Source organism: Pygocentrus nattereri, chromosome 1 (assembly GCF_015220715.1).
Source record: "Pygocentrus nattereri isolate fPygNat1 chromosome 1, fPygNat1.pri, whole genome shotgun sequence".
Taxonomy (NCBI): domain Eukaryota; kingdom Metazoa; phylum Chordata; class Actinopteri; order Characiformes; family Serrasalmidae; genus Pygocentrus; species Pygocentrus nattereri.
The window spans coordinates 7733260-7758231 of NC_051211.1; the positions used below are offsets into that span (position 1 = coordinate 7733260).

The following is a 24972-nucleotide window of genomic DNA, read 5'->3' on the forward strand; positions in this document are numbered from 1 at the left end:
CCAGAAGTTTTCAACCAAGAGACATTCCCAGAACATATGTAAAAATGAGCAGTGTTAGTACATATATAACAATAATGGATCATTTGGAGCATCATTTTAAATCTTCTATATGGTGTTAGGTATGCTCTATGAATAACCTTGAAATGAATAAGTTGATGTGCTAGATTTTTAAATGTTCTGCTAATATTAGACAAAATAGTTCCCCATTCTGGAGTATAATTTAAGGCAGCGAGCTCCTTTTCCATAATGCAGTAACAGAAAGAGGTTTCATAGTAGCTAAAATCAGCTTACGTTAGATCCTGGCTACACATCCTTTGGAGGGCATATGTGGTTGGATCCAATCCAACACTGGATGAGCAGCTATAGGAAAGCCCCATGGAACCCCATAGGCTTTAAGCACTGATCTTAGTTGCAAATACACAGTAAGTAGAAGCTGGTAGACAAAATGGGAATCTTTAAGGTTGCTTTTCCATTTCTGAAAACCCAATAATTAGGCTGCACATATTCCGAGTCAGTGGCGCATCTAGGACTTCCAAAAGGCCTAGAGTGACATTTTTATTACAAAATTGGTCCCAACCACTGGAAATCAAAGTGGGATAGGATGATTCCTTTGTCGCTTCATATTTAACGCATTAGGCCTTCTCTTTAGCACTTGACTAATAGGCGAGCTGATGCATTTAACTTTGAGTCCATGGTTTTGATTCATTCATTTTTTGTAAAGAGCAAGACCTGCAATGAGTTAAGTTGTGTCATTCTTTAATCAGAGCTTATAGCTGTACCAATCCTGAGTCGATAACATCTGGGGCTCATGCAAAGTTTGAGGTATTCTAACAAAAATCTCTCACCTGTGCTGCTATACAGGACATTCACCATGGTAATGGGACCCAGCAGGCCTTTTACAATGACCCCAACGTGTTGTACATCTCGCTGCACCGCTACGATGACGGCAACTTCTTTCCAGGCAGTGGGGCTCCTGAAGAGGTGAAACTTCAGAAATATGTGTGGTGCTTTCACTTTATTGGCTAAAGAAACCTACGCAATTGAGTCTCAGAGAAGCGTTGTGTTTTATAACCTATTATAAAATGAACAGACTAGTCATTAGAGGTGGTCAGTTCAGGTCCAGAATGTAAAAACCCTCCCCAGGATTTTATACTTTTTTATACCTTTTTATACCTTTTATAACTGCCTGAACACCTTTTTTGACCTGAATTACCCACCTCTATTGATAAGGGACAGACGAGACCACGTAAAATTTGTAGCGTGAACCCTAAAATCCAGAATCGTTCCCAGCAGCATTGATTGACTGGCTAATGAACTACATCACCACAGTAGAAGCGACAGCAGCTTTGTTGCTTTTCCTTTTTGCATAAAAGTTAAAAATAGTGCTTGTAACACGCCACACATTTACACAAAAAAGGGGTTCACCAGATGTTCACAAAAATGCAGCGAGAGACTAATAAATGTAATGAATGTGTATGGTACCCTTACTCCAGTCACAAAATCGGATCATACGTGCTCAGTGGAGGCATATTCACGACACAGGTGTAAACAGCTGTAAATCTCGCTGTCCACTTGTGATCAGATCACTCAAGACAGGCGTTAATACCGAGTTTAAACAGGGCCTCACAGACAGATTACATCTGCAGAAATCTTAGCTGGTCCAGCTTGTTTTTTCCTCTGATTTACTGCCACCCACAAAATGTTTGGTCTCATGCCTTGACCTCTCTGTCTCTGCAGGTGGGAGTGGGGCCAGGTGTGGGCTTTAATGTGAACATTGCCTGGACAGGAGGAGTGGACCCTCCCATGGGGGATGTTGAGTACCTCACAGCCTTCAGGTTAGAGCACCTCCTCCCTCCTCTTATGCCCAGCACTCACCTATATGTTACTCAACCTTCATACTCATCTTTAAAAATGGACAAACATACGGACCAAATTCAGGCTTCTAGATGTTGCTGATTTAGCTGTACAATTCAGTTTGTTCATTTGTAGTTTGTAACTGTACAGCATCACAAACCACATAAGCAAGTCAATGAGCTATAAACCTTATAAGATCAGATATAAGCTTCCATTAGTAATTATCTACATTCTTTTATTGACCAAGTAAAAATGTAAATTAGAGTTTTCGCCAATCTATTCATTTATTAATTAATTGTTAATATGCAGGTCAAACTCCTGCATCCTTCAAGAGCAGTAGTAGATCATTTAAGGTCTTGCTGTTTGTCTGTGTGTCCCAACAGGACAGTGGTAATGCCCATCGCCAATGAATTCTCCCCAGATGTGGTGCTGGTGTCGGCTGGCTTCGACGCCGTTGAGGGCCACCAGTCCCCTCTTGGTGGCTACAGCGTCACCGCCAAATGTGAGTAAACTGGCCCAATTCAAGATATTGTGTGCAGTGTAGTCCATGTTTATAGTTTGAGTTGTATGTTTGCGATTGGAGTGTTAATCCATTCATTATTATACAGTAATTTCAGTATTGTAGCAGTGGTGTTATTAGGCTTCTGCATATTTTTGACTCTGTCGCCCTCTACAGGCCTAAATCTGTATTCCATTGTCACTGCCTACACTAGCTCCCACAATCTACTAAAGATAAACTACTATTAAAAAGTTTAGAGTTCGTTTTAACTACATACAGATTAGTTCCATATAGATTTATAATATGTTTCTAAGATGTTAGTCTATATATATATGTGTATGTGTGTGTGTGTGTGTGTGTGTGTGTGTGTATATATATATATATATATATATATATATCCAGTTGGCTTGGCTCTCTCTAAGTGGGTAGGACAGCCCCCCTTCTCCCCCCATCACTCAACACAATGCTAGTCAGTGCAGGCGTCTGTTATCTGACGTAACAGATCTGGCAGTTGGCGCTTTCCTCCGAGCGTGTTCGCCTGTCCCATGAGCGGCAGTTTGAAAAGACGCAGTGGTCGGTCTCACAGGTCTCAGAGGAAGCCTGTGCTAGCCTTCACCCCCCTAGCACTGGTAGTATCGTGTGATTGAGGGAGGCCTAAGTAGCGGGTCGAATTAGAAACGACTAAATTGTAATATAATTGTAATATTTATTATTTGATAACTTTGTGTAGTTATTTTACTCCCAAAATCCTTCAAATATTAAATAAAATGTCTATAAATACTTTATATTTATCCCAGCATGCTGTTTGTCCACAGGCTTCGGTCACCTGACCAAGCAGCTAATGAAGCTGGCAGGCGGTCGTGTGGTCTTGGTGCTGGAGGGGGGTCACGACCTCACAGCCATCTGCGACGCCTCAGAATCCTGTGTGGCTGCTTTGCTCGGAGACGAGGTGCTCATCAAACTGCTAAAACTTTTCTTCATACTTCAGATTACTTGCTGAGATAAGAGCCAATCAAATTGTTGACCTCTCACACTAATGGTGTAATACTGAATACTTGTTCTCTAAATCACGCTTAAAACTCTGATGGAAAAGATTTGCTGTTTGTACTGTCAAAACTGTTTAATTAGAAAAGGAAAGGAGGAAGAGCTCATAGATAGTCATAGATAGAGGCACTGTGGTTTTTTGCACTGAGTATTTTTTTAATTGTTTGTTCATTTAAATTTAAAAAAAGCATCTCTGCTTTTTTAGCTTTATTGCTCATGTGGAGACATGGAAAGCAGTTCGGTTTGTTTTCCATATAAATATATATATATTTATATATATAGAGTGTGTATACTGTATAGGCCTCCTGTAATCTGTATTTTAAGCTGCAGTTTTTGTGGCTTAAAACAAGATGCAGCTTCTGAATATTAAGCAGAGAAAGGAGTAACATAACAAACTAATAATTAAGTGTTCAAATTATTTGGGACGGCGTTAGACAACACCCAATCATATTCTTTACCTCAGACACCAGCCAATCAGCAGCCAACCATTCTTTATATCAGACAACGCCCATTCCAGTTATTCAACTCCAGCAATACCCAGGGAAATTCTTTACTACAGGCAACAATATAACAAATACAATATATAAGATATCTGTATAATCTGCATTTACGAGCATCATGACGTTCTCTTCTTAACATTTCTTGTCTCTGTGGGTGTGCAGTTGGATCCTCTGCCTCAGACTGTGCTTCAGCAGAAACCCTGTCCAAAAGCCACAGCTTCCCTTGAGAGAGTCATTGAAATTCAGAGTAAGTAAAAGAGAGAGAGGGTGGGAGGGATGGAGGGAGGGAGGGAGGGAGGGAGGGGGCAGTGCTGTTTCCATTTGGCTACCCTAAAAGTTGTGCTGGTTCATCTCATTAGACAGGTTTAACGTGTTAGATGGTGCAGGAGAAGGAAGCAGCAATTACTGGCAACATTTTACAAAACTCAGCTAAACGTCAATCATTCTGTTACATTTTCAGTAAATAAGTTATTTGTTAATAAATGTTGAATAACACAGTTACACATAAATTTAGTGTCATGTGACAGGATTTTTATCATGTGCCTGTCCTACAACAAACCAGCAAAACACGTTTTCCGTTAAATAGTTCTCAACTGCACCCTTCCAGAACTTTCTATAAATATGGCCTACAGACCATTAAAAAGACAGTTTCTTTCATTATGTAAGCATTTGCACAACTGCTATACCATTGTTCTTGGAGAATGTGTTAATTAATGTGTTACTGGAGACAACAGTTATAACGAGACGGCCAATATGAAATAATTCTCTGTATATGTTGTCTATTTTAAAGGGGAATTCCACTATTATTTCAATTGGTCTGCATAAGTAAATGGTTAAGATGTAAACAAAGTCATTCCCAGTGGTTTAATGTGAAATGACTCTTCCTAGGAACCAACATTTAATGGCTCTGAATAATAAAAATAAGGAAGTTATTACATGAAATGGTTACAAATATGCTGATGCCTGAGGTAGTTTTGAGATAAACGTTTGACCTAAAATGCACTTTTTAAAAATCCTTTGATGTTGGAAAAGTGCAGGGTGCGTGCTTGTTGTCAGATTTACCGCTATTTCCATCATCAACATTACATATAAAAACTCAGAAGATGCATGTAGCTTCACGGCTGGCTTTGGAATCCTTATTCCTTTCAGCACCTCTGTAAAGAAATCTGGGTCAGTAGGTTTCTCTGGAGTGGAGCACTTCACATTAAACTATTCTGAATGACTTTTTTACGTCTCAACGATGGAATTAGGCCATCATTTTTAAAAAATTCCCTTAAAGTCAGGGCAGAGTGTATGGGGTTTGCAATATTCATGAAATTCTTGATGCAAACATGTCAATTTTCTTCCCATGCACCCCCACCCCCTTCTCTGTGTAGGTGAACACTGGGCCTCAGTGCAGCGGTCAGCTCCCACAGTAGGTCAGTCCCTGCTAGACGCTCAGCGGCGGGAAAAGGATGAGGCCGACACAGTGACGGCCATGGCCTCTCTCACTGTGGATACGGAGCAGTCAGCAGCCTCCTCGCAGAGCAGCAGGTAACACACACCCACACAGCAGCACAAAAACAGCTTTGTCCCTTCACTCATGCGCGCTCATCTCAAAGGGCTTCACAAGCTCACTAACACGGTCTTATGCAAAAGTTTGAAAACTCCCAGTCTTATGCAATTTTGCATAAGATCGCTTATGGAAGTTTGAACATCCTTTGCCAAATGACATGTTTTGTTGGTTTTTAAGTGAAAATAATAAAAGAGCATCCTCGATAGAGAACACACGTAAATATGGCATTTTCTGCTCATTTAAATGCACAATTTCTATTCCTTTAATAGAACAGACAATATAAAATGTGCCACAACTGTTGCCACATTTTATTTATTTATTTTAAACTATGTCTGATTCAGAAAATGAACGGTAATTGTGCATTAAAATGGGCAGAAGTCTTTTCTCTGTAGAGGATGTGTACTTACTTTTACTTTTGACCAGGGATGCCCAGACTTTTGTGTACAACTCTATGCAGATTTCATAAATCTGTTTAACCTTACATTAAAATGGGCCTCCTTAAAAGTCCACAGTTTCCCCTCTAAAGAGTAATGAAAGTGATGTGGATAACAAGTAATGGAAACTTTTATCTCACCATTTAGCATTGTGCTGACTGCAACACACATTTCTGTTAAAATGAACAGAATTACATTGCATAGAACAAAATAGTAGCATTTATTCTTAGGCCTGAACCTTGGCTGTACTGTTGTATAGCAATAATTTGTGGCTATAAGTATAAATATTTGCCTCACATTTTTGCACGGTGCTAATAATTGTGGAGAAACTGTAGAAACTGCAGTAGTCAGAACAATGTTATTGCGTTATTTAGCCAACCCTACAAACTATTTATGAGGCTTGTATCAAATTTTACCGCTGATTTCAAATATGTCTTTTAAATGGTAATTTAACCTTCAGCTTCAGTACTTTGGTCTCCCCCATTTAAAGAGATAGGAATCTAGTCTTGTATGGTTGGACATTACTGCCCAGCCGCAGCGTGAACAGACTTTCCTATACAGACTTTGATGTAAATTATCTTCATTCAGAAAACTGACCAGGCTGAAACTTCAGCGTGAATGATCAGAGCTGTTCTACTGTAGGCGGAATAGGTGGAAATATGTTACTGCATTGGTTTGTGAGACATAAATAAGCTGTTTTTGCTGCTCAGTTTACCTATACAGAGTGTGCAGGGGGCAGTTAATGGTTGATTTTGAAACTTGAACATTGTTTACATACTGGCATCAGACTCTTTTATTTAAAAAATGTGAGGAAAGCAAGGGTTTTCAGGATATGGGCCATTTAATGGTGTCCTTACATTTAGAAAAATAAGACCTGCAACACTTTCTGCTGTTCCCACTTGATGTTTAAGTGGGTGTTCAAAATAAAGTCATTTTCCAGTCAACAGGTGTTGCTGGCTTTGCTTTCTACCAATCACCTTGCTGGACAGTGAAGCCAGATTAATTACTTCAAAGCCCCTTGTTTTCTTACATTCCACTGCCTTGCCTTTGAATTGATTTAAAAGCCATTCTTCACACTGAGGGGTCTCTAAATATATATACTCTCCCTTAGTTTGTTACTGCTGGCAATGTATGCGCTGTTATATGGTGCCTTATCAAGAGAAACATATTACACTGTATGTTTTGTTACTAGATTATAAAATAAAAACTGAAGCTAAACAATGTGAAGTTAAAATGTGTATTCTCTTATTGGCTGAGTGAGTTATCACACATCTTAGGCTTTCTGAATTAACCACTCATCTCCCCTCATCCCTCAGGGCCGAGGAACCAATGGAAGAGGAGCCCGTGTTGTAGGATGAAACATCCAGCCTGAATCACCGTGGTGACCTCAGCATCCACACCCGCTTGGCTACACCAGTCACCTTCAAGTCACGCCTCCTTTTCCTCCACCCAGCTTTATGATTGGTTTCCTCGGCCCTTCGCTCATTTCCAGGTGCTTGACGGACATACACAGTCGCCCACCCTCTGCTTTTCCTGGACGTCCTAAAAACAGGCGACACACACACAGCAGCGGGGGAACGGGCAGCCGACCGGACATCCAGACTGGACATCCGGAAGTGGGACCTTTTCAGCAAGGCCTTGGTTTTATGTTCTGTCCTTTCGGGGGACGGAGGATGTAAGAAAAAAGAGAGAGAGAGAAGGAAAACTACAGACGAGCAGACAGACAAACAAGACAGACAGCGCTGGGATGTTGTCATGGCAACATAAAAAGAAAACAAGTAAATAAAAAAGCTTTGTACATTTCCTGTACTTTATACAAAACATGTTTAAAATGGAAAAAGCCAACAAGCAGCAAAAATATTTCAACACCAAACACACGCACTAAAACTGTTTTGACCGTCATGAAACTAGCTCACTTTTTTGCGAACGTGAGAACCTCGTACTTCTCTGTCGTGTCTGTCAGTCCATTCACTTGTCCGTGTACAGATATCTTGTTCAGAAGAAGCACACAAACATATATGGATATTATATATGTAGAAGCATATATGTATATATATATGTGCGTGTGTGTGTGTGTGTGTGTGTGTGTGTGTGTGTGTGTGTGTGTATGGGGTTTTGTGTGTGTTGTATAAACACACGTATACACTTTGTATTCCCTTTATCATCTACACAGAAGTTGAGCCCGCAACCTTTTTTGGCGCTCGAGAAAGCAAGGTTTTCTTGGCGTCCGGCCAATTTTCGAGAACTTTTGCTATTTTTTTTATGTCTCACAAAAGTACAGGACTATTTTTGGAGGGCATATGACTCACTACAACTACCGCACACTCATAAACGATGGCTGTGCATTGACTGAAGGAGTGAGGACTGAAAAATATGTGGAACGCTTTCAGTATTTTCCTCTGTCTTTACTGACCTTGACAAGGGAATGTGGATGGACACAGAAAGAACTCGGTGCCTTTTATACTAAAGAATATATTTAAAACACAAACACCACCTATTGCATCAGACATCCACAGCTCTTGTGATGATTTTTTGTTTTTTGTTGGTTTTGTTTTGTTCTTTTTTTTTCCTGTTTCAAACTGCCTTAATTTTTGAGAGATCGCCGTTTTTAGCCATCCAGTTGAAGAGCACACTGAGGACTTGGGCCCTCTTTCCCTTCTTTCTCTTTTCCTTCTTTCAGGGTGTACATGTTCTGCCCGTGGTAAAAGGTCAGAGGTCTGACCTTAAGCCTTGTCGTTGCTATTATTACTACTTTCTTTTTTTTTTTTTTTGTCATTTATGTGTTTGTTTTTCAGTCTTGTGCCGTGCAGCGGCATGTAGTGTGATCTGATCGTATGGAATTGCTCATGATGATGATGACCAACTTGTGTTGCTGTTTTTTTTTTGTTTGTTGTTTTTTGGGTCACGTTTCTCCTTTGTACATAGCATTTAGCTCTCTTTTCTCTTTGGACGTCTTTGGAAGTTCAGTAATGAAAACTTTTTTCCATTAAGTTTTCTGAGGACTTTTAAACGTCTGTGGTCACTTTTATATGGAAATGTTTCCTTTTTTTATGAAAACTCAAAAGAAAAAAACAAAAACAAACGATCAGTGTTAATCTGCTCAGTCAATTGAAAATATTCTGTATCAAACAAGTGTAATGTGCTGGGTGCAGATGCACGATGTTTGTTAGTTGTTTTTGTTGTTGTTTTCTTTTTTTGTTTTCTTCCTAAGTGATGTTTATGTGTTGTGTCACTGTGCGATGAATGTGGCATCAGGGTTTTAAGGGCAGATGTAAATTTTGTTCCTTAAAAGAGAAAAAAAAACGCAGTTACAGATGTTTTTCTTTTTATAATGTATCACTGATTACAGGCAATAAGGTCAAACACCACTTTGGCTTCGAACACTACACATACTCTGCCACCTTCTGCAAGAATATCGGCCACTTTCATTGCCCATTGATATAGCTTTACTTCTTTGATTATTTTTGCACCAGATAAATTTTATTTTCGTAACTTGACGGTTTGTTGTTTTGTACGTGTATAAAAGTGGGTGACGCTCTTATCGTTCACTGACTTTACCTTTAAATAAGACAGCAGGCCGTTCTTCTGCAGGAACCTTGTGTAGGGACTTCTCTTTGGGCCAATTTCAGTCCAGCCTTCTGTCACTTTGAGACATATCTGTATTCAAAACCTGAGAATTATTGTTGTAGGCATTTCTCCTGGTCAGCAAATGATTCATTAAGGGAAAAAAATAAATAAATAAAAAGCGCATTAATACTGTTTAGAACGGCATGTTTGTAGCTTCAGGGCTGAACTTGGCCTAAAACTTCAGCCCAATACTGCTGTGAGACACAACTCTAAATACTCTTACAAACATATATACAGTACATGTACCAAATTTGGTCATGAGGGAAAAGAAGTAGAGTTCATTCTAGCTTTTATCTTAAATCCGATGTGGAACGTCTCGTCCGGTTGTTGCTTTCTGGGCACTTTTTTAAAATCCTTAAAATCCTCGTCTGTGCGGAAAAAGGAAATGTTGATCTGGCATTTCTTGACTCTCTCTCCTTTATTTATTTGGAGTCAGAAATAGACGCTGAAGGAAAGTTGCTTTTGGATTTCCGAGGTATTTTTTCGAAGCCTTGAATCTTCGTCTTGTTGTAAATCTTTTGAAATATGTGTTCGTTCACTCAGCCTCACAGCCTTTGGGCAATAATTTACTATTGTATATTGCACAACTCTAAAAGGCAACATAAGTGAAGTTATGGCCAGTTTTCCATAATCCTCCAGAATAGTGTTAGAACTTTTTAACACGTTCCATTCGCGTTGCGTGCTCCGTTTCAAAAACACTGAAGTCACTCATAGTCTGCAACAGTTGCTTGTTTGTTTGTGGTCGATTGCTCGTCATTCGTTTCCTTCATTGGCGTACCAGCTTGTTTCGGTCACTTTCTTTGGTGGTCTTGAGCTTGGAGCACATGTGCCTGATGTCGCACACAGACACACTAGCTGTGTGTTTCTGCATGACAGGGTTGGACGTGTGGTTAGAAAAGTAAAGCAGTCACCTGAGACATAAGACACTTTGTGTAAAAAATAAAAATAAAAAAATAACATTATAAAAAACGAGGAAAAAAAACCAACAGGGTTTCAACATAGTGCTTGGACCCCTAATAACACCTGGGGCCTATTAAGGCCATTGTAATTAAAATGCTGTAATATGTACAGAGAGAACTCCCCCGTGTGTGTGGCTGTGGGCTTTACTGTCCCAACGAGAACTACTGTGACCATGTTTTTGAGACGTTTCGATGTAGATCACTGACCATTGCGATTTGTGCATAGTTTTGTATCGCAAATCCTGAATCACGGCTGTGCAGTGGGTGGTGAAAGGCTTTTTTTTTCTCAAGAAGGTCGTGCTTTTTCGGATGTGCTGGTGCCGTACCCTTTTTTGGGCCTTTACTTTCTTTCTGAGTGTCGAATGAGAGCAGCAGGCAGAGAGGACAACCAGTTTTTTTGTTTCGTTTCTTTTTTTTTTTTTTTTTTTTGAGGAATGTGATCTAAAACACGGCCTCCACCGTGAAGAGTTTTACTTAAATTAAAAAAAAAAAAAAGACACACAGGCAACAGTATGAGGGGGGCCTTAAAGTGGACACTGGAAGACCTCTTTTTTTTTGTGTAAAAGGTTATCAACATTCACCATTGAAGATAGCTTTGTTGTCGCCGCCACACTATTTTGCTATTCAGTAAATATGTATATTTATTGATATTTCATATGTTGTGTATATGTAGTGCCCTATGATCGTCGAGGTTCAGAGTACTTGTATATTTTTTGACTTTTTCGAACGAGAAGTTGTGTCTCTTCAGTCGTCCCTCCATCGCTCTGGTGTTCTCTCCGTCGCCACTTCTATGTGATTGGATGTTTGAATATGTGACCGTCTTTTAACCTTACATTTTTAATATTCTCTCTCTCTCTCTCTCTCTCTCTCTCTCTCAATGTCTTTCTTTCTTCTGGTCATATTGATATGCAGAAGTTGAAATTATCAAAAAGCACATTCCTTAATTTTCTTGTGTTTCTCTTTTGATGCTTTCATGTTGCGACAATACAAAGGTGTGTATACTAACTGCTACACACGTGTATATAGAGTGCATATATGTGTACACATGTGCAATACACGCTATTTGAGCAATCTATTACTGTGATTATAATTCATTAAAATTGCTGTCCCTTTGAGTTGCTGTTCCTTTCTCTTCATTGCCTCACTTCACAAGCACTACACAAGGCAATGCCCATGATTTTACTTGTTGTTAGCCCACCAGTGGGCCAGTGAAACACAGACATGGTACCCAGTAAACCCACATTGCCTGACTTGGTGATCTGGAGATTCACAAAAGTGTCTTCTTACATGTGCCTTTTTTCTGAGCTACATACTTAAAAGAAACAAAGTTAAGATAAAGTACTGCCCCCCCCCCCCAAAAAAATGTAAAAAAAAAATATATATACACACACACACACACACACAAACCGGCCACTTTATTAGGTACACCTTGCTAGTAAAAGGTTGAACCCCCTTTTGCCTTCAGAACTGCCTTAATTCTTCGTGGCAGACTTTCAACAGGGTGTCTGAAAAATTCCCGAGATTTTGGCCCATATTGACATGATATCACACAGTTGCTGCAGATTTGTCTGTTGCACATCTATGATGCGAATCTCCCAAATCTCCACCACATCCCAAAGGTGCTCTATTGGATTGAGATCTGGTGACTGGAGGCCACTGGAGCACAGTGAACTCACTGTCATTTTCAAGAAACCAGTTTGAGAGGATATGAGCTTTGTTACGTGGTACATTGTCCTGCTGGAAGTAGCCATCGGAAGATGGGTACACTGCGGTCATAAAGGGATGGACGTGGTCAGCAACAATACTCAGGTAGGCTGCGGCATTTAAACGATGCTTAATTGGTACTAAGGGGCCCAAAGTGTGCCAAGAAAATATCCCCCACACCACCACCACCAGCCTAAACCGTTGATACAACGCAGTTTCCTGTTCTTAGCTGACAGGAGTGGCACCCGGTGTGGTCTTCTGCTGCTGTATCTTCTTCAAGGTTCGACGTGTTGTGTGTTCAGAGATGGTGTTCTGCATTCCTTGGTTGTAACAAGCGGTTATTTGAGTTACTGTTGCCTTTCTATCATCTGGAACCAGTCTGCCCATTCTCCTTTGACCTCTCATATCAACAAGGCATTTTCGTCCACACAACTGACCGCTCACTGGATGTTTCCTCTATTTCGGACCGTTCTCTGTAAACCCTAGAGATGGTTGTGCGTGAAAATCCCAGTAGATCAGCAGCTTCTGAAATACTCAGACCAGCCCGTCTGGCACCAACAACCACGCCACGTTCAAAGTCCCTTAAATCCCCTTTCTTCCCCGTTCTGATGCTCGGCCTGCACTTCAGCAAGTTGTCTTGACCACCTCTACATGCCTAAATGCATTGAGCTGTGGCCGTGCGATTGGCTGATTAGCTATTTGTGTTAACAAGCAACTGAACAATTAGGTTTACAACTGAACAATTAGGTAACAATTTATTAGGTACTGTACCTAATAAAGTGGCCGGTGAACGTATACATACATACATACATACACATATATGAAAATATGAAAAAAAAAATGTGTAATTTTAGTTGTTCAGGCTTTGTTGTGATTTTCTGATTTTATCTCGTACTTAAAGGCCATTTTGACCGGAAATCGAAGTGTTTTTACTGCAGGTCATATACATAGACGTTTACTATATATAATATAGTGTTATAAATTATATATATATAAAATTTTAATTTTCATTCGGGATCAATAAAGCATCTATCTATCTGAAATTGTTATTAACCTACAAAGTTAAATGAGGAAAGTATTACTCTTATTACTCCTTCTATTGCTCATCCTTTTCCGGGACTTTACTCCACTTCTATTTTAAATTCAACATTGGAAATTTCTACATTTTTGGAACTGAATTTGAGAATTTATTTTTGCGAACACACAGATATTTCGCAGATAAAATAAAACAATTAACGACACTTTGAAGAGGAGTTACAGACTTTGCGTAGTAAGAAAAAAGGGGGATTTCTCCCAGAAAGGCTGAGGCCGTTTCACGGAAGACTAAAAAGACAGAGGGAAGTCTTCCGTCATGTCGCAGTCCTGCGTCAGCGGCGTGATGACGCGGCCGCTTTACGTAAACGGCGCTCTCGGTCAGTGTGCGGGCGGAGGAAGATGGCGGCTCCTGCTGCGGGTGAGTACTTCAGCATCGGCAGCTGCATCTCCTGCACCACCTGCCTGGGTCAGCGCCTCCAGGGGGAGGTCATCGCCTTCGACTACCACACCAAGATGCTAACTCTGAGTATCCTTCATTTGTGACTCTCTTAATGGACAGCGTGGCTGAGCTCTTCGGAGGAGGAGGAGGAGGTGGCGGCGGCGGCGCGGGGGGGACAGTAGTGACTTTAGCCAAACAGACCCGCGCAGCTCCGCCTCTACACATCACTAGTTCACTGTGTCACTAAATGCCGAAATGGAGCTGTTTACTGCCTCTTCTCCTCTAGAGCGCCCGCCTGGGCTCCTCGCTCGAGTAGTAAAACCTTCACGGGGTTCTTCTCATGGGCGTGTTAGGGCTTGAAAACACTGCTCGGTCCGGGCTGTAGCAGCTCATCTGAAAGGTTGAGCTCCGAAGTCAGCTTCTCGTTCGGGTTTTCCCGTTCCACCTTAAATTGTGCGGCCTGGAAATGTAAGGTGGCACGGGAAAATGTCGAACAAGAAGCCGGAGAATAGGTTGACTTCGGCCTCGTGGCTCTGGTTTAACTTCGCACTGTGTAGCTATGGCTACGCGACACAGCCCGGTGGGGTGATCTGAAGATGTTCCGCTACATCTTATTCAAGGGAAACTTCACAGGTCATAGCGAATGATCAGTAACGACGTTGAGAAGTTTACGCTGTAAATCGTTGCTTATACTGCCCGTTTACCAGCTAAACTGTGGGCTAGTCTTGCTGCGATGGGTTTTTACAAGTAACGTGTCGTTCGTCCGTGTAAAACCCACATCTGAACATCACGCTTGAGCCAGTAAAGCTGGACTCCGTTGTGTTGTGACCGACCGACCCAGCCTCCGGTTTGATCCACGTGATTCCTGAGCTGTCAGAACATCTGATATCGATATCTAAAGCCGGTTCGCTTCCTTTGTTTTTGTGGACCAGCATCACATCACATACAGATATTAATATTAGCCCATTCTCCGAAGTTGACGACATTAACGCAGTTCACCTCTAAAACTTGCCATGCTAGCTAGCTAACTAGCTTAGCTCCGTTAGCTGCCTTTGCTCGCCTGACTGCTACTACTGCTCCCCAGTGTAGGTGATGTCCTTCAGCTGGAAGTGCAGGTGTTCCAAGATGCCGTTCCCCTCGGGATATTTCTGAGTGGAGAGTGAAGTGCACCCGTGGGTTTCACTTCATTGCTGAGCAAACTCGGTTTCAGGCTAGCCTAGCCTAGCCTGCTAAGCTAGAAACGTCAGAGCTGCTAACGTTTGCTGTGTAACTGCTTTTCTAGCTGCTTGCTTGTCGTTAGCTCTTCAGGGTTTGTTCCAGGCAGCACTCTGAAATGTGGCTTTTTCGTGGCACTTGTGTTAGAAGGACGCTTTATTACTTGAGTTTTACCTCCGAGTGATGGCTAAGCCTAGCTACTAGCAGGCTAAGGTATGAGGTGTGATGAGTAACGACTTTCCAACGGTGGCGTTTGCCCGGCTGACCTGAAAGAACCTGTACTTCTTGTTTGATCTAGCCAGTTTTTATAATGAATGAACCCTGTAGTCTAACAAAGTTTCCTCTTAAAACGACGTGCTATTCACAGTTACATCATTACATGCCATTTTGTTACTGATCCGGCAGTATTAGCCTGTATTTCAGTAATATTAACCCCCCCCTCAAAAAAAACATGTTCTCTTGACTTAAACTTGCATTGACAGTAGTGTGCCAGTTCCCCCTTTTCCAGGGCAGTGAATCAAACCCAAGTCTCTAAGGTGCAGGGCAGTGGTCTTACCTGTCAGTCTACTGTCCTTTAGCTACTGTTACTGATAAACTGGTGTTGTATGTGTAATATTTATTGAGTAGTGAATAGAAAATTGCACTCACATTTTCTAGGTAATCTAACACTCTAACCCTACTCTCCACTTCTCTTTTGAGCTTGTCAGTGATCAGGGTTCATGCAAACTATGAAATGACAGCAAAAATAAGCCTTTTGGTGTGCTGTAGTCACATGATTTACCAGGCGGAGTGAGTGCAAAGAGCCACGCTGAGTGGTTAACGCTATTTTCACTTGGTGTGAATAGATACAGCCATTATATAATACTGTAAGAGCTGTAAAAGAGGCCGTAGGAAGTCGTGGTTAAGAGTGTCGAAAGTGACAATATTGCTGAAGTTCATTTTGTTAAGCGTAAGAGAAAACAGAGTAGATTATTTTTTTTGACCTCTCCATCAGTGTTGAATGAATTCCTTAATGTAAATTTGACAAGCTGAAGATTATCGTAGGAACTGCTTCACATCTATATTAGCAGGTGACAGTTAAAGGGAAAAACGATATAAAATGCTTAGTGAGGTGTTGGGCCACCAGAGCATCTTTAGGGTGCTTTGGCATACATTTAAGTCTCTGGAACTGCACTGGAGGGATGGAACACCATTTTATCAAAAGATATTCCTTCAGGTAAAATTTGGTCACTGTGAATAATATGATGTTTCGTCATAGGAGAAAGGTGACCAGTGAGACCAGCGCTGTACTGATTTGCAGCGATAGCCAAAGGGTAAAGTAAAGCCACGAGTTAGCTTGGACGTCACGCGTACGAATGTGGAGGATCATTGTTCCTTTTTATACTTTTTGATAGTCTTTTATTATTGATGTCCCTTGGATCTTTTCCTCTTGTCGTCTTTTCTTGATCCTCAGTGGAGGGCAACTGTGCCTGCTTAGGGGATTTTTTTTTTTTTTACAGGCCACAGAGTGTGGTAGGATGTTAACTGCATAGTTGTGTCATGGAGTACACCTGTCTGGAAGCATGTGCACTTGTGTTTCTCCGCTCATTTATTCAGATTTTTCCTTTGAGTTGTCAGCCGTCACTATATACCACCCTGGTGCTCCGAAAGACTGCTGAGGGTTTTGCTGGGCCACAGTTGTTACCACTGAAATGACCGCTTAGCTCAAATGAACTTAAGTCGGAGAAAGCATGGGCTCGTATCTCCCCTCCACTTCCAGACTTTTCTCTGTTGAGTTTACAACTCACAGCAGCATTGGCAAGCTGTGTGTCACAGGAAATGCTGAAATGTTTGTGAAGCTTGGACCCATCTCCCAGGCGGCAGACAAGCATGCCTGTGGACGGCTGGCGAGTCAGCCAGTATTGCCCCGTGGGTGTGATAGAAAGGCACTGGAGCCAGAGGGGTGAGGAATTTGCCCGTGGCTACTGAAGTTTAAATCTTCTTTTGTCGCTCTGTGTAGGCTGGCAGAGCATCAGGTATTACACCAGCATGTGTGCCCACTAGGTGGTAACAGAAGGCCACGGGCGCAGTAAACCAAAGCTTGGGGATGTACTGTACTCTGTTTAGAGTAGAAACAACTGAGGACTAAATACTACATTTTTCCCACTCTACTTAGTAATTACACAACCCCGGTACCACTAATTGTTGCAGATTTTTGAGTTGTGAGAAGGAAAAGGCCAGAGTGTATGTAAGGGGATGTGGTTACAACTGGCAAGTGGTAATGGAATTTGTGCATGTTGTGTACCTGATGTGGTCAGTATTAGAGCTGTTGTTTGAAATTTATGCTAATACCGTATTGGATTGTGTATTATGTTGTCAGCTGCTTTTCAGCAGCGTAATTGTATCAGCCTTTAAATACCATTTCTCTGGGAGAGTGGAGAACATGCTAAAATGTGCAGGATGGACAGTACTCCAAGACCAGGGGTGGGAGCTACTGTTAACACGGCTTCTAGGGCAGAGCAATATGGTAAAGATATGGTACTTGGACATTTTTATGAGACACAGCTCATTTCGTGGTATTTTGGAACAAACATCTTTGACACATTTTATATACTCCACTAATTCTTATTAAAAAGGACTGATTGTGGTCTTTAATTAAACAAGCAGTTGTTTACAACAACAGACATCACAGAAATGGTACAATACTGTCATATAGCTCATGTCTTAACGTCCTCAGCAGGAACGAACTTCACAATGGACTGCGTTGCTGTGTGACCTGCAGTCTGCATGCCCGTTCTTGGTCATTGAGAACCAGGACTTTCACATCATGTTGCACACTTTGGAGCTGAAATATAGCATCCAGTATCTAAGATATTTTACTCACACAGCGACCTCCACTCTCTAAAACGAGACCAAAACCGAAGTTACAAAATCCAAAAGATGTAAAAGAAAACTGTTAGGACGGCAATTAATTAAAGTCCCACTCACTAATTTGTTGTTGGTGTCCAGTCCAGTTCCCACCACGCTTGTTGAGTATCTGCTATTTGCTGTACTTGTTTGCCTTGACTGTCCTTCTCCAGAATGTGCCCCATCCAGTGGCAAGCCCAACCTTAGTGATGTGGTTCTCGTCAATTTAGCCTATGTGTCTGACGTGGACATTGTCAGCGACCGCACTGCCACTCCTCCACCATTAGCATCTCTTAATTTTAACAAGGTAAGGTCAAACAAGCCTTTTGTTCTATCAGCTTTATACCTATCCTTAAATGGACCAGCAGTAACATTCGGGCTGCTCTACAGGCTCCTGAGCGTAACTGCTAATGGCCTAAACAGTAGGAGTTGATTTAAGGTCTGTTGCATTTTTAATTGATATATAACTCAAGCATCCCTGACTCTCCCTCATTCAGCTAAATGGGATAAAGTTAGCGTGGTTGGCACTGATTGTACATTGCATTATCTGTGCATATTTGTAAATTATGACGAGACTTTTACCTGAAGAAGAATTTCACCCAGCATTCCACTACTACTGCACAGATTCAAGCATGCCTGATTCAGTAAAGTAGCTTTAATTGAGTTGTCTCATGTGGTGTGTTATATATTGTCGAATTCACAGGATTTGGTTTGTATCAAGGTAACTAATTGTGGGGCACCTGCTTACTAGTACAGAGCTTTTGAACTGTTTGAAATGCCCTCACTTTCTTGTTCCTCCACTTTTTATTTTTTTATCAACCCCCCCACCCCCTGCAGCTTGCGAATAGAGCTCGGGCGGAAAAAGAAGACAAGTTGTCCCAGGCTTATGCAATTAGTGCTGGAGTCTCAGTGGAGGGCCAGCAGCTGTTCCAGACTATTCATAAGACGTAAGTGCTGTTCAGCTTTGTCAAAAAAATGACCGTGGTTTCAATTAGTATTGTAACTTTGTTGAAAGGCCAATAAAATGTTGGACATTTGATGTCAGCTTTGTGTGTTAGCAAAAAGTTGAGTCATTCTGAATTTTGGCCAGTATATTATAAACCTACTTTCTCCAGATTGCAACTGTATATGTAAGATTTATCTTGGAGAGCTGGCAGCTGCTTTTGTAGAAACAGATTAAATTTTTTCAAACTCTGCATAGTTCAGTTGGTGAGGTAAACAGTTATTCAAAGTGCTTTGATTGGAAGTGGTTCATTCTTGACCAGCTTGCAGAGTCCAGGGGAACCAGGGATGCCCACTGCACAAATCTAGGTATTCAATATTCTATTCTGATGATGGTGAAATAGTAGTGAATCTAAAAAAATGTTTTGTTTGGGGACTGTTTTGCCTTAAAACACCTCTCTGCCTGTACCTCTCCACCATGAATCAATTCAAAGAAAAAGCCAGAACTTTTTCATAAAACTATCATGAAACAATCTCTCAGGCAGTTCAACAATTTTATGTAACAACTTTCTGTCAGGGACTTTTTGGAGTCATTCAACTCTGAAGTGTGGTTGATCTGACCTTCACTGTCAGCAGTTCAGGCTCTGTAATTTTCTCCAGAACAGAGCTTTTTACATCAGATCACTAAATAATTTGTGTCAATAATTGTCAATTTTACAAAAACAATGGAATCCCCATTTAAGCTTAGTCCTGAACTGTAAGGTTTTTTTTACTGTGTACTTTAACTCAAGACTAGATAAATCTAGTGAATGGAAAAGTTTCCATGAAATGGTTTTTTCAGTGTTCTTGCCTATAAAATTTATAGGCTAGCTTACATATAAGCCTGTTTCCAAAGGAAGTTGTGACAACATGCAAAATGTAAAAAGCAGAATGCAGTGATGGGGAAATCCGTACAACAACAGTACAAAGACAGAATAGGAAGTGTTGAAACTAAAATACTGAGAGATTTTGTTTTGAAAAATATGCTATTTTGAATTTGATGCCATCAACATGTTTCAGAAACTTGGGACGGTAGCATGTTGACCATTTGTTTCATTATTTACATTTTTAGCAATACACTCAGCGTTTGGGAACTGAGGAAACCCGTTGATGGGTTTTGTTTTTTTTTTTTAACTTTGTTTTTGTACTGAAAATGTAAGACAACCCAACACACAAACACACAGATGCACGGTTAATTGAAATAAATTTAATATGACCCAAACCAGTACTATGACATCCATAAAATAGAGCAAGAATGCAGATGTTGAATGCACGCTCGATTCTGTACAAAGTCTCAAAATCGCTACTGAAATGTGAAAGTACTGCAATGCCTCTGAGCAGAAACCAGTGGAAAGTTTCATTTGGAATGCCTAGTAAGGGATTATATAAAATCTGTGTGCAAATTTATAGCGTACCATCTGATGAGCAGAATCTTTAGATGAAAAAATATATTTTTCCAAATTGAATCCCAATCCAGATCCGGGTCCTCTATTGCTAGGTCACGGGTCTGAATATTTTGTACCCTGAGCACATGTGGAGTGTTGGAAGTAAGTTTGTTATAAATAGCATGTACCATGCCCCAGGATACGAGTGTAACTTGGAAGAAGATAAGCAAAGGATGTGTTTCTAGGAGAGTGTCCCACGGGACACCGTATGCTTGCAGCGATGCACAAAGCCTAAGGTATAAAAGATAGAAGCCTAGGATGGTGTGGGGGATTCTTTTATAGCATTAAACTTCCGGATGCCACATCATCAAAAATCATCTAAATTTATTGTGCTTAAACCATGAGGTGAAGTTTTAAGTGTAATGTTTTCACATTCTTGCTTGATTTAGGATTTTAGGGTCTTCTTTGACGTATTTTTCGTTTTATGTTGCATCCAAATATTTTTAGAAGGTGACAGGTCTGGACTGCAGGCTGGCCAGTTTAGCACCTGGACTCTTTAACTACAGAGCAATGCTGTTGTGATGCATGCAGAATGTGACGTTGTCTTGCTGAAATAAATGAGGCCTTCCCTGAAAAAGACGTCTTCTGGATGCAACTTGCATTTGTGGATGCAGCGACGACCTGTGCTCACAGGCAATGGGACCCGAAGGTCACAGCCATCCAGTATTGCGTTTCAACCTCTCTATTTCTTGCATACAGAGATTTCTCAGAATTCTCTGAATCTTTTAAAAATATTTTATGTACTATAGATGATGAAATCCCCAGGTTTCTTCATTTTTTGTTGAGAAACGTTATTCTTGAATTGTTGCACTCTTTGTCCGTGCGGTCTTTCACAGAGTGGTGAACCCCTCCTCATTGTTACTTCTGAAAGACTCCGTCTCTCTGGGGTGCTCTTGATGATCCACTATTTTTTTGTTTGTTTGTTTTTTTTTTTTTTTTTTTTAAATAATTGCACAACTTCATCTTTTGTTGCCATCTCCCAATTTTTCCAAAATGAAATTGTTTTTGAAAAATGCCAGTTTCAACATTTGATATATTGTGCTATTGTACCATTTTCTAGAGTTTAAATGATTTGCATATCATTGCATTCTGTTTTATTTATATTTTCCACAGCGTCCCAACTTGTTTGAAAACGGTGGGGTTTATTTATTTATTTTTGGTATATTGTGAAATATACACCTGAGACTTTCTCTGTGTTTCTAAGCTTGACTTCGGTTGAACTGTTTCTGAAATGCTCTCCTGTTTTTCTGGCATCACAGCATCAAAGACTGCAAGTGGCAGGAGAAGAACATTGTGGTGATGGATGAAGTGGTCATCTCTCCACCTTACCGAGTGGACAACTGCAGAGGCAAAGAGGGCAGTGCTTTAAGCCACGTACGCAAAATAGTAAGTTCAGTTCAGCATGTAATTGGTCAATTATGGGAATGTCATTTTCTCCCTTGACCCAAGGCTCATCATGGTTATTATATAATAGTTATCCTAAGAATGCATCAGATGCAGTTATTTTGTCTTGTTAGTAGGTTATTTTAGTTTCTTTAGATTTGGAGCTATGAGGCTAATGCAGCTGGCAAGAATTGGCAGCTTATACCCCACCTGTTAAGTGTGCAAACTGCATTCCTAAATCACACACTGCTTCAGACTGTGAAGGTTTAAGAAATCTCAATTTCTTATTAGTAGGCACTATGGCAAAAATTTATATTGCTGTGCAGTTAAGTATTTTTTATGGTTCTGTGTATAATAGTAATAACAAAACTAAACAAGGTCTAGATAAAAGGGTGTCTTGCTTTCTGCCAAAAAAAGTGCTAAATGTGCTTAAATGGTGCAGCAGTTACATTGTGGGACCGATACAGGTGCTTGAATGTAAGTGAACAAGCTTTAGTTTTTCTTGAGTCGTTTGTCTCATACCTGTGTCCCATATACTCACTGCTCCAACTCTCATACGCTGGAGTTTGGAGAATATGGTCACTCATGTGCTTGGTACCAGCTGGTCTGCAGCTTGTTTCACAGACGAGCCTGGCAGCCTGTGATCCCGGATAACCAGGTGTACTGCTGTAAATTGTATGTGAGGTATGGGGTTTCTTCAGCAGTAGGTGTGCCACTACTACTGTGACCTATAAAAATGGAAAAAGTACTTTTTTTTTTTTTCCCCACTTTTTTTTGTGTCACATAAATCTCTCAGAAAAAGAAATTTGTATGAGCATGAGTAAATAAGCACATTGTGTCTGATTCCAGTAGTGGTATCAAAGCATCCCTAGTCAGAAACCATAAGCAAGTCTGTTTTGATGGTGTGGAAGCTTCCCTTACTTGTTATCTAGCAGCCTTAATAAATGGTTCACTGGTAGTTCTTAGTAAAAGTAGATTTTATATATATACACACTATTTCCAAAAGTATTCGGTCGTCACACGCGTATGACATTGAGTGAGATCCCATTCTTAATCCATAGGGTTTAATATGTCCGTCCACCCCTTGCAGCTCTAACAGCTTCAACTCTTCTGGCAAGGCTTTCCAAGGTTAAGGAGTGTGTTTATGGGAATTTTTGACCGTTCTTCCAGAAGCGCATTTGCGAGGGCAGACACTGATGTTGGACTAGAAGGCCTGGCTTGCAGTCTCCGCTCTAAATGTTGGCCATCCCCGAACTGTTCCCACAAAGTTGGCAGCATGAAATTGTCCAAAATCTCTTGGTCTGCTGAAGCATTAAGAGTTCCTTTCACTGGAACTAAGAGGCCGGGCCCAATTCCTGAAAAACAACCCCACACCTCCACCAGAGTTTACACTTGACACAATGCAGCCAGGCAAGTACCGTTCCCCTGGCAACCGCCAAACCCAGACTTATGGGTGGAAGCGTGATTAATCACTCCAGAAAACGCATCTCCACTGCTCTAGAGTCCAGTGGCGGTGCTTTACACCACTTCATTTGACGCTCCACATTGCGCTTGATGATGTAAGGCTTGGATGCAGCTGCTCAGCCATGGAAACCCATTCCATGAAGTTCTCTACGCTGTTCTTGAGCTAATCTGAAGGCCACATGAAGTTTGGAGGTCTGTAGTGATTGACTCTGCAGAGTCGGTGACCTCTGCGTACTATTCGCCTCGGCATCCGCTGACCCCGCTGTCGTTTTACGTGGCCGACCACTTCATGGCTGAGTTGCTGTCGTTCCCAATCGCTTCCACTTTATAATATCACTGACAGTTGACTGTGGAATATGTGGTAGCGAGGAAACTTCAGGACTGGACTTGTTGTACAGGTGGCGTTCTATCACGGTACCATGCTGGAATTCACTGAGGCTTAGTTGTATTTACTTGTGGCCATGGAAGTGATTGGAACACCTGAATTCAGTGATTTGCGTGGGTGAGTGAATACTTTTGGAAATATAGTGTATATCCCACTAGGGTTCCACTATTGTTACAAGTCATGGAACCTTTTCTGGTACTATATGCAACCCTTTTTTTCTTTGAGTGTACATTAACTCCATCGCAAAACTGAAGAAGCAAACTCAAGGCGACAACTGTATAAATTTAGATTTATTTGCCCAGCTATGCTTTTAAGGTTAAATGGCTGTTGTTTAAAGGTGTCTGCCTCCTCTACAGGTTGAGAAACACTTCCGCGACTTGGAGAACCAGAAGTCCGTGCAGCGGTCACAAGCACAGCAAACACAGAAGGACTCGGCCCTGTCAGCGTGAGCGCGACCTCCGTGCGGAGTGCTATGCCGGCACTTTAAGTTTTTGGGTTTCCTTTTATTTCGGAGTTTTATTTTCAAGCCACCACCCGACCGAGGCTGAGGTAGCTGCGGCCTGCGTTGTGAGTGGAGCCGTCCTAGACGTCTGGAGAAAAAAATAAAGTATAAAAACAAAAAGCGAGGCAGAGTATAAGCCCTCGAATTAGTTTTTCAAAAGATTTAATTTTATGACCGAACATCTTGCCCCCCCCCCCCCCCCCCCCCCCCCCCCCCCCCCTTCCATTCAACCCTCCCATCAAATACATGTGCCCCTTTGCCACCCATATTCTCTCTCTCCAAATACTAACTCATGCAAACACATTCCATGTTAGCCAAGAGAATCAGAGGCCTGAAAAAAAAAATATATATCAGGTTGTTTTTCATAAGCTCCTATACCTCCTCATGCTTTCCTCCCCAATAGAACAAAATGTGGCCTGAAAGGTACTGGAGAAAAAGGACTGTTATAAAAGATTCTGACTCAATAACTAAATCAGTCTGGGTGGAAATAGCGTGGTTTATTTTTCTAGCAGTTGACTGAAATGATGCGAGTGCTAAACGTGTGCAAGACGGTTCAAGAGCAGGTGGTGAAGTTGCACTTGACAGATGACAACCCTTCAGACAGCAGCTCCTTCTCTGTGACCTAACATCATGTGCTGGACACAAGTTGGTCTTGTCATCTCAAAATAAATGAATAAAAAGAAACATTCTCAGAAGCATCTTAACTCATTTTCTACCCAGCTTGTTTTGTACCTTTTTGTTTTCCAGAGCACCATCCAGCTAATTTTTTTCTATTGGCATTTTTAGACGAAGGAGCAAAACTCTTGATTGTTTTACTGTACGTACGCCTTCTGTTTACATGGTCAGTGAGAACTTGGCATATCCTCTCTATGTGAAACTCCAGACTGGCAATTGTCATAGTTTGGGGAGAGATGGAGATTCAAAAGGAGCAAAAATCCTCCATGTGGCAGTTGAACTTTGTCATAACTGTTTCATGAAACCGTGTTGAATACCTCTTCCACCATAACAGGACCTCTTTTTGTTACAGCACATCATTCTTTGACTTTTTTTTTTTTTTCTTT

General features: G+C 41.1%; 2 protein-coding genes across 7 annotated transcripts in view; both read left to right on the top strand.

Moving 5' to 3' along the window:
- Positions 1-11587, top strand: part of hdac5 (histone deacetylase 5) — a 144493-nt gene extending 132906 nt beyond the window's left edge. For all 6 annotated transcript variants that reach the window (XM_017700558.2, XM_037537859.1, XM_017700557.2 and 3 more), the window contains 7 exons: positions 862-981; positions 1738-1835; positions 2238-2356; positions 3169-3302; positions 4060-4144; positions 5274-5430; positions 7203-11587. In XM_017700558.2, coding sequence (XP_017556047.1) covers positions 862-981; positions 1738-1835; positions 2238-2356; positions 3169-3302; positions 4060-4144; positions 5274-5430; positions 7203-7239 — 750 coding nt within the window. In that variant the 3' untranslated portion in view covers positions 7240-11587. The remainder of the gene's footprint in view (positions 1-861; positions 982-1737; positions 1836-2237; positions 2357-3168; positions 3303-4059; positions 4145-5273; positions 5431-7202) is intronic.
- A 1977-nt stretch (positions 11588-13564) lies between these two features.
- Positions 13565-24615, top strand: lsm12a (LSM12 homolog a). Its single transcript, XM_017700552.2, has 5 exons — positions 13565-13737; positions 17925-18058; positions 18589-18698; positions 21437-21563; positions 23766-24615. The coding sequence occupies exons 1-5, from the start codon at positions 13611-13613 to the stop codon at positions 23856-23858; spliced, it is 591 nt and encodes a 196-aa protein (XP_017556041.1). The 5' UTR covers positions 13565-13610; the 3' UTR covers positions 23859-24615.
- The last annotated feature ends 357 nt before the right edge of the window (positions 24616-24972 follow it).